The sequence below is a fragment of the Myiozetetes cayanensis genome, unplaced genomic scaffold (assembly GCF_022539395.1).
Source record: "Myiozetetes cayanensis isolate MyiCay16 unplaced genomic scaffold, myiCay2020 scf1, whole genome shotgun sequence".
Classification (NCBI taxonomy): domain Eukaryota; kingdom Metazoa; phylum Chordata; class Aves; order Passeriformes; family Tyrannidae; genus Myiozetetes; species Myiozetetes cayanensis.
The window spans coordinates 83,501,928-83,512,410 of NW_026086604.1; the positions used below are offsets into that span (position 1 = coordinate 83,501,928).

Sequence of the window (10,483 nt, forward strand, 5' to 3'; positions counted from 1 at the left end):
AAAACCTGGAAAAACCCTTGCTGATATTTTTAAACAGCTGCCTGGTATTTCCCATCTGCAGCACAAATCTCCAATCACACCCCCACTACTGTAGACTATAGCATTTTAGACTCTAGGACATTATTTCTGCATCAAATGTGCACTCTCAAGAGACGATAAAAGCTTAATTTCCAGTCACAGTCATTAAGCTTAGACATTAGAAATTAAAGATACTGAGAAACACCAGGGGGTTGCAGAAATGAGGTTTCTTGTTGGCAAAGGAGGAAAAATCCAGAAATCTGCATTTGTGCATCATGAAGGAACACTGTATGCTAGATAGGAAATTAGGACACCCTACAACCAAGGACAGATGTTACCCCTGTTGTCCTAGTCATTCTAGAAGCAAGAAACACTACTATGGGTGAAAGCTACCTGGAAAGAAGTGAATCTTCGTGTCATGCTGACTAATACTTCAGCATTCAACTATGGCTGGGAACTTTCAGCTGTGTCATCTCACACTGCCTTCAGTAACTGCAACTCTGGGCTGTGCAAAACGAAGGCCGATGGCTGCTAGGGGCGTGTGAGAGAGAACTGGTGGGAGTCAGAAGAGTAGAAAAAATAAGGTGGTTGTTTTTGTGAACTTTTTCAACCACTGCTTTATGAATAAAAACAGTAGCTTCTTTACATCACCCGAAACATTGAGAAAATGACCACAGACTAAAAAACAGATGTAGAAGAATGCACAAGCAAGGAACAAGGGACATGAATGCCTGTCTTCTTTTGCACCTTGCATGTGAAAGCACCTCACATCCTCCACCTTGCATGAAGCAGAGCCCTGCAATAGACAATGGTTGCTCCAGTTGCTGATGCTTCTCATCAGTCCTCTCTGATAATACACCCTTCAGGAAAATGGCTTAAAGGGATGCTTCACTGCTGTTTCCTATACAGACAAATGCTCGTAGCAAAGCATCTAACTCCTTGCTGCTTCTACATGCGTTAATACTGATGAACTTCCAGAGAAGTTCACGGGGCTTTCTCAGAGATGGCCAGGCTCCATTATAAGGAACAGACAAGCCTACCTTTGTCCAGGACTACAGGAGAGCGGCACGCATCGGGGGGGGATATTTGCTGCTGACGTGAGCTGGCATAGCTTCTCTGACTTCCATAAAAGTGGTTACATCAGCTCTAAGTAGCCACACTGGTTTAAATTTCTCATAAATCCACTCCTACAATAAACAGGGCTTGCTTATCTGCCCTTGTCGTAGAGATAGCACTCAAACCTTCTGAAGGGTTTACATGAATAACCGGCAGTTAACTGTAACAGGAATGAACAACAACTAAAAACCAGGAAAAACTCTTCGCTAAGCATATCCTGTTCACAGATAATGAAATCTTGTCACCATCTCAGCTGCTAGACTTCAGCTCCAGGAAAACATCTTTGTAGTTTTTCAACCACAGACTTCAACTTGAACTTTGAATACAAGTCAACATTAGACAATAAGCATGAAGACAAATCAGGCCACCCAGACAACTTCCTAAGTCAGACCACATTAATCATTCTGATTTAACAGATGTAAGAAAAATTAAGTGAAGTACTGAAAATTAATAGTAGCCAAGTCAATGCACACTCACTAGCCAATTCTTCTTCTCTGAGCAGAATAAGAAGGGCATGTGTAAACCAATGCTTTCAATTTAATTTGGGAAAAGTCAGAAGGCTTGGGTGGGCTTAAGGGAAAAAACACTAGGCAGGGCTAATTTTACAGAGAAAACTGGCAACAAAAGACAAACCACCTAAAAAGAATGCCAGACTTCCAGCCCTTGGTCAGCCCTAATGGCCACATACTCAGGTGAGACTGCTATTTGCTTTGAAATATATCAGTATCAGGAGACAGAAAAATAAGGAGGGCACCATGCCACTGAGAAAGGCTCAGCATCCAAAAGCAGCCACACAGGCTGTAGCAGTCTCTGGAGCTCTTCCTTACCACACCCATTACAGGTCACCATTAATCCTCTTCCCTTGGCATCAGTACAAAGAGATTCCTTAAATGAAGTAAATAATGGCCAGTCTTCACGAGCGAAGATCCGGGGAAGGTCTTTACACCTTCCAGCCTGCGCATTGGATTTTTTAGGTGAGACACAGTGTGCGTGGAACTGAGCCCACCCTTTAATCCTAAGGTTCATCTGCCGGGGCCAAGCGAGCTTGGACGGTGGCAGCGAGGTCCTTAGGACGTAGGTGGGTTGCCTTTAAGGGCTAACGAGCCCCACCTGCCTGGGAGTGGCCCTGACCGGGAATCGAACCCGGGTCTCCGCGGTGATAGCGCGGCGCCTTTACCCCTAGACCACCAGGGGCTCCCCTTAAATGAAGTAATCCACCATTGAATAAGCTGATTATTTTCTCCTACCATCCGTTTATAGCTAAACCACAAAAAACCCATTTCAGTTGGAAACTAAGGCAATTTATATTGACTGACTAAGCTGAGTTAAGCAAATACCCCCCAACATCTATGCTAACGACTCCATGCCTCCCCTTGCCCCTCCAGCATTTGCTGACTCATGAGATCAAAATGAACAGATGATCCAGGGGCATATTCTGAAGGTGGCAAGTAGCAGACACACATGCAAGACCCCTGCAAAAATAAACCCTTATGGCCAGTACCCAACATAGTTACAGCCTTCTTAAAGGAGCCAGCTCCCCCCCAGATGGTGAATGTCTCATCCTCTTGGATACAGTCATCAGAAAAAGGAGAAAAATCCAAGCAGTATTATGCTTCTCCTGAAAGCTCTGGTTGGTACATGCCAGGGCAACATTAAGCAGAATTAAAATGACCAAATTGGCCAGTCACAGATTGCCAATTCCTACCCACATGGTACCACAGCAAGATCTAATGCAGCTTCCCATATCCTATCCCTCCAAATGTTTTGATAATTTCAAACGTTCACAGAAAAATACTAAACCACACCAGAAGCCTAAAAGGAGTCTTTCTAGCTGTTTCTTCTGTGGTCACTCCTAGAAGGTGACTGCAACGAGTGCTACATATCACAATATTATACCTAGACTTGAAAGCAAAAATGGAGAGAAGGACGAAGGGAAGTTCTACCTCCTACCCACTAAATTGATTCCTCACCAGCCAGATCTTTCCGCTGCCTAAAGTTTCTATTTCAGTGTCTCTACCTACAGCATGAAAAGGCTTCACCTTCCAGGTGACATACTAAGCACTCTGGACGTTCACCAATCTGACTTCCAGGGGCAAGGATGTCTGACCAGGACAACATGTGAGTAGCTATTTCTAGCTGTTCTCCTCTGCTCTGTCGTAGGCCACGCACACAGCAAAGCTACTCCCAAAGCACTCAAAGCAGGATGTAAGACAGAAGAGATGACTCAACTCCTGTTCCTCATAGTAAGCTATATATAAAAGGCTAGTTACCATCACACTTTCAAACCTGGGTTTAAAGCAGAGGTGGAGATACTGAGAAAAATCACGGTTGTCCCTTGGTAACAACCATGACATGCCAGGGGAATCGGGCACACAATAAGCCCCCACTGCCAAAAGGCCAACACCCTTCGCAAAACAGATTCATCTTCCTTCCTCGCCGCGATCTCCACTGGGGCCGCGCGCCTTCCTGCCCCACCGGCACCGGGCCCAGCCCTCCGGCGACAGCCCCGTATCCACGGGCTGCTCCGCGCCCTGGGAGCGGAGCGAGCGATGGCCAAGCCACATGGCTCAGCCCCGCACTCGCTGACAGCCCGAAGCGCCGGGTCCTGCGGCGGGTCGGGGGTGCGGGCTGTGCCGCGGGCCGCCCCCGGGGCGGGGGGACGCACAGGGGACACTGAAGCTCGGCGCCGGGGTGGGGGCACTGCGGCCGCCAGGAACCGCTGGGAACTCCCTCGGCCCGGGGAGGGGAAGCCCGGGCGCGCATCACCGAAACCAGGGCCACCCCCCCGCCCGCCTTGAGGCCGGGGAGGAGGAGGAGGCGCGCCCCGAGGGAGCGGCGCGGCCGCGCTCCCCGTCCCTCCGCCCTCGCCCCGTGGTGGGGGACCCCCGAAGTCGAAAGGGGAAAAAGCCTCTGCTGCCCTGGCCTTTGTTCCGGGCGCGGCTCCCCGCCGCGCAGGGGCGAGACAAAGGCGGGGGCGCCGCGGCATCCCGCCCGCCCCGAGGCGGGGAGGGACCGCCACCCCGGGCACCGCCGCGCCGGGCCCCAGCACATGCACTCGCGCACGGCCACCACCACCGCGTTACCTTGTTCATCCCATTCCCCATGGCTTAAGCGACCCGCGCGCCAGCACCGCGGGAGAAGCCGTCGGCTGCTGCTGCCGGCGGCGGGTCGGCGTGCATGGGACAGTGCTTGCCGGGGAGGCGGGGAAACGGGGGTGGGGTGGGGGTGGAATGATGACTGGGGACGAGCTAATTGCTAATTAAGAGCGGCCGCTGCTCGCCGCTGTCGGACGGGGCGAGGCGAGGCGCATCCCTCCCGCCCCGGCCGCGGCTGTGTCCCTCCTGGATGCCGGGCGGCTGGGGGTGGGCTTCCGCTCGGCCGCCCCCGGGAGCGGGGTGAGCCGCGGGGCCGCGCCGCCAGGAACCGCCTCCCGCCGCCGCCCCCGCCCCCGAGCGCGGGCACGGCCCCCGCGGGCCGCCCTGGGGCTTGTAGTCCGCGCCGCCGCGCCGCCCGCCCGCCGCGCGCCCCGCAGAACTACGCGTCCCAGCGGCCCCCGCGCCGCCGACCTGCTCCACCTGCCGCGGCCCGCGGCGGCCGGCGGGCGTTCCGGGAGCGCTGGAGGAGCGGATGGATGAGCGCCGGCCGCGGCCGCGGTGGGGCGGGCATCGGTGTCGGCATCACCATCGGCCGCTGCAGCGGCTCCCGCGGGAGGCTCCCCGGCATGGACCGCCCGCCGCCGGTGGGCCCAGGGAGGGCAAGGCTGCGGTGCGGGCAGGTGCTGCCCGCCCGCCTCTGCCATCCCGAACCCTGTGTTGTTTCGTCCTCGAGCGGGCCCTGGCAGGACGCACCCTGGCCTTGGGCGACAGGGCTGCTTGTTGCAGCCTCCCGCTTGCCAGCCTGTGCCGCTCTGGCGTGGCGGTGCCCACGCGTCGGGCGGAGGAGGGATGCAGGATGCCGGCGTGTGAGGATCGGGCTGTGCCGGGAGCAGAGCCTCGCTCAGCGGCCTGTGTCCTGGCGTGGCACGCTGCAGCAGTGTTCTGCCCTGTCATCCCAACCATACTGTAGGCAGACAAGGACACAGAGGACATTCGTGCCGTAACTGAGGCAAACAGAGAGGAGGAAGCAAATAGTTGGAAGCAAACATAGCAGGATCGTACTGGTTGACAGCACTGGAGACTGCCTGGTCCAGCCTTTCTCTTCAAGCAGGGAATGATGCTCGCTTCTGAGCCTTGGCAGGCATGGTTTCAAAGCCATGCTTTGCTTCCTAAAACGTAACATGACAGAGCCACATCCCTCGAGCCACGGGGATGTGTTTTAGGAAGATGTGGTGATGGGGGATTTGGTGGTTAGTGAAGGAAATTTTCTCCAAATGAGTTAATGTGATAAGGGATACAGGGAAGGACTTAAGGGATACAGAATTCAAATAAGCAGGGACAGGATACTACATAAGGTCTCTCCCATTAACCAGAAGAGTAACAGTCCCCAAAAAGCCTGAAATCCTTAGTGGCTCAAATGCAAACCAGAGAAGGATGCTGCTGTGTGACCACCATCAAGTTCCCTGTGTATTTATACATGCGTCAGTGTGAGATGCTTATAGAAAGCAATGCCAAGATGTCATTTTTTGGGCATGCCTTGGTAGGACTAGGCAGGTCAGGGGCATCTGCAGCTCAAAATAGGCAGTGGAAGGGTGAAAGATGGAAAACATTGTCAACAAGCAGCAAAGCCAGGTATATGAAATAATGGGTGGACGAACTCTCCAAAGGATAGATTAGTTGGTGGGGGGGATTCTTACACAGTGGTAGTGGTTGCCAGTACAAGTAAACTCTAAGGGAACAATTTCACAACCTCCAGTTGCAGTCAAACATCTGCTGTTGCCAAAGAGGTGGTAACATGTCCTCACAATACCCTCAACAGCACCTCTGTTCCCCTTTGCTTAAGCAATTCTCAATACCTGTCTGACCCAAGACCGAATTTATTCAGAGAACAATCCCTGTAAAAAGCTGAGGAGGGACAACTCACTCCCTGTGGGGTCAGACCAGAGGCAGGGATCAGGATCAGGATCAGACAGCTCAGCAGTGGCTTGTCATTGTATTGCCACATCTTTCAAAAACTGGTGCTGTTTCCACAGAAGCCAATGACATGCTTGAAATCGAACAGAGATTAACCCACCGGTTTAACTACCTAGAATGATGGAAAACTCTTACTTGAAACAGCCACGTCATCACCACAGATGCTTAAATTTCAGAGGAACCCTAGGGAAACACTGATTTTGCGCTTAGAGCATTCCTGAACCTTTCCCTCCCTGGGGCTCCACAGAGCTTGTGAAGCTATGTCATATCATCATCAGTCTCAAAAAACATCATAGCAGTCTCTCTGTAAGGCCAGGAAGGATAACCACCCGACTTTAAGCACTGCAGTTCTCTCCTCCCTTCCCTCTCCATACTGGTGAAAAGCATAGCAGTGAGCTTTATCACAGATATTGGCTTTAATATTTCATTGGTGAAGCTCTCCAGAATGTAATGGACTTTATCCTCATGCCGTACAAAATATGACTGAGGTCCAAACAGTATGAATCACGGCTTGCCATAATAGCTACTAAACACATACATTGTATCCCCAAAGTGAAAGTTGACAGCAATGCTGGCAAGAAGGACGAAAAGCAAATAATATTCCTAATAACTGCAGGGATCTGTGTTGTGCTAAGATGTCCATGATAACTGGAAGGCCTTGTGGTCAATATGCTGGAAGTCCTGGCACATCAATTCACTTCCTCATGACTCAGTTCTCCTATCAGTAAACTGCAAATAACAATATTTCTGGCCTTTCCAAAGAGTGCTGAAAAGTACTGTGCATGGGCAATTCATGTGAAATTATTATATTAGGCAATACAAAAGGAATATAAATATATCTAACTTAGTATCTGACATTTTTCTGAATAGGAAATGTTACACAACCTCATGGGAATTGTGATCCTCTGTTTCAATTTCAAGTTTTGTTACTCTCTTCAGGATGCCTACTTCAGCCCTGAGTGCTTTCCTATATTATACTTTTATTGCATGCATGCAACATTTTACAGTGAAAAAGCAAAAAATCAGAGTGGAAGAATGTAACATAACAAGATTAAAAAGCAGTGAGAGAAAATCCACTTATCTCTTAAATATTTACTATGGTGTAAAAATAAATAAAAATAAAATAAAGTATACCTTTTGTATCTCCATAGGTCTAGAGGGGGAATCTTGATACTGTTGCCAGACTTGTGTCTTTTACCCAGTTATTCAAAAAAAGTGGTTGTTCTTCAGCCATTGTTTAATAAACTACCACATAATGCATTTATGGGGGCAGGTCTTCAGCAAGCCTAAATCCTCATGAAGTGTTTATTCATTGTCACTTCTCGAGATCTTATTCCTTGTGCCTAGTATCTGCACTGGTTTTATTATTTTGAAGTTCATTTTAAAAAGCAAGCTATCCTGACATGACTGGACTGAATAAATGAACACAGAAAATAAGAGCAAAAAGGTCCCACTGAATCTCATAATCTTCAGTCAGTATCCCTGAAAAGAGATCACTTTAGCATGGCCTTTAATCCCACAAATCCGGGGATTTTCCTACTTCTTTGTGATATGAGGATCATAAATTGAGTAATTCCCACTTCTTGAATTCACACAAAAATGTATCTGTCAATGCAAAGCAGCAGCAACCACCTTCTAGGCAATTGCCTGAAAACGAACAGCCAGCCAAACTGATAACGAAACTGAACCTTCTTAAAAACTAGACAGAACTTCTGCGTTGACGCTTACTACGTTGAGCTTACTACATCAAAAATAAGTTAGTAAATGCTCTCTACTTCTTATCTTCTGATCTCACTTTCTCTAAACCCTGAGCTCACATTCAGCCATAGGCAGAAGGCATGTCAGCTATCCACGATCTGTCAGGAACTGATATGACCTGGGCTGGGTTCCTGTGAAACAGCGTCACAACTTAGTTCTCAGAGATGGCAAAAAGGGAGATAAAAAGAATGGTTGGCCAGAAATAACCAGTGGAATGGTTTTCCTCTGAAACAGAGCATTTTGACAAAAAGGAACTGTTTCGCGGAAATAAATAATGAAACCTTAAAATTCATAAATGGCACCAGGCTTGTTTTCTAACTGTGCTGAGAGGGAGGTGAATGGAAGGGAAAGAGCTTGCAGGACTCATTGCCCATTCTTTTAATATTTCTATTTGGTAATAAACACTGCCAAAGCATTTCAAAACCTGTTCTCTGGATAGAAGAGATTGATTTACTGTCATGTAGCCTCAGAGCAGAATTCATTCATCATTTGATAACTTGACTGTCTTAAGTCACTGTGAATCTACAGTAACTTTGGCAAAATCAATGATATTTCATCAAGCTTTAAGTCCTGGAAATAAGGGAATTTACCACTGTGGTTTACTTCAGAAAACAACAGCTTTCAGGAAGCTGCTCTCAACAGGCAGAGTAGTTGGAAGACCATAATTCTGCCTTGTATTCCTCTTCCTTCCCCTTTTCATTAGTGGATATCAACAAAATATAGAGTATACCAGGACATAAGGGCTGAGCCAGCAGATGAGGCCAAAATGGCACAAAGAAGGGCTTTGCAAAAGACAGATCTTAAAAAAAAACACCCCAAAAAACCCAAAAAAAACCCCCCAGAACCCCCCAAAACCACAGCACCTAACAATTCAGACAGGAGGAACAATGCTAGAGAATGGCTGAGAAAAGCATGTAAGATAATTTAGAGGTAGGTTAGCTGCCATGGCAACCATGTACCAAATTACTGCACTTCTGTGTCTCTAAACCTGCCAGCAGCTAATTTTGTTTGCATGTACTTCAGGCTTTAAAATAAATTAATCCACGCTAAAACTCATGAAGTGCAGATACTGAGACTGCTGTGGGGTGTTTGGTTTAAGCATTTAGAAAATAGAGATAGAGAAAATAATAGACCTTGAAATTTCTGATTTCACTAAGTGGTTAAAAATTACATAATTTCTTTTAAAATTCATAGCAGGCAGTTTTAACCCTGAATTTGTACTACTTTGCCTTGCATATATTTACCAGATCAACCTGACACTTTTACTTCCAATCTGTATATAAGAAAGAAATTGGTCCTAGTAGCAGCTCTATTTATTTTTCACTGTGAGAAACTGCCATGTTAAAAAAAGAGTGAGACATTTTCTTTTAATGCCAGATTCTTTGGAAATATGGTAAAATACTACATCCCCAAAGAATAGAAATAAGGCTATCAAAAAGCATGCTGCAAGGCACATGCATATTACTAGTTACTAAGAATAGTCTATTGCTGAGTGTGAGTGAAAATATCCAAATGTGTTCTCTTGATAAGCCAAGCATGTATTCCTCTCTCTGGGCACACGTAAAAGTGTCCGCAAATGGAAAAATAATGTTATGATAAACGAACCTCTTGCTTCTAGGGCATATACATGTAATCCTAAGGGAACACACACAGCCTTCACAACACCTCTGTGGAGGAAGCCCATAGACCATTATAAACATTATAAACATTATAAACATTGGTCCATGAAAACCCTTCAGAGTAAAAAGAGGTCAGATTTTGATGTTCCCACTGAAACTTGATGAACATAATTTAGATGTTCAGCCATCAGTTGAGAGCCATTAGGGCTTGATCCCCCCAAAATCAGCAGGAATCTTTGAACCAGCTGCAGAAGCAGCAGTGGTCAGTGCCAGGAGGTGGTTCCCCATCCTCCACCATCAGATGATACCCATTGTAAAATGTGGTTTTCTGTAATCATGGCCTGCCTACAGACGAAGTGCTGGGCAGAGATCTTTATTTTGATGACATTTTCCCAATAGCTTTTCCTTAATGGCATATGTCTTAAGATGTACTGTGGTTGATCAATTGAAAACAGTTAAAGCTACAGTTCTTTATTATATTACATTTTCTTGGCCAAAATCTAAGATATTAGCCCTTAAATACCACATACGAAAACCACAATCCAAATACTTATATGTCCAACATGTTCACTACATTCTCCAAGAATGTTCAGTTACTCTTTGAGGGGATTGCATTGTTTTTTGGGGGGTTTTCTGCACTGTTTGCTTTTACTGGTGCCTACTCTTGATACAGTATTATTATCATCCAGAGTCAGTTGCTCGATTTTTCTTGCAGAGTTTTCACTTGGTTTCATTATTTTGGCCTACTGCAGTTATCTGTCTGACTGTGGCAACAAGGTCCTTCCAAGCCACATGGTTACCTAGAAAGTCTGGCAGTATTTCTCCGGTGCATCTGGGATTCTGCATGTCCAGGACACTTCAGCGAGCTGGGAGTGGTCCATAATACAGCTGAGAACAGAAGAT

At 47.4% G+C, this 10,483-nt stretch overlaps 1 protein-coding gene across 1 annotated transcript in view; it reads right to left on the reverse strand.

The window, feature by feature from the left end:
• Nucleotides 1-4,510, reverse strand: part of DUSP22 (dual specificity phosphatase 22) — a 44,341-nt gene extending 39,831 nt beyond the window's left edge. Inside the window, exon 1 of the mRNA XM_050319079.1 lies at nucleotides 4,218-4,510. Coding sequence (XP_050175036.1) covers nucleotides 4,218-4,238 — 21 coding nt within the window. The 5' untranslated portion in view covers nucleotides 4,239-4,510. The remainder of the gene's footprint in view (nucleotides 1-4,217) is intronic.
• Between the last annotated feature and the right edge of the window lie 5,973 nt (nucleotides 4,511-10,483).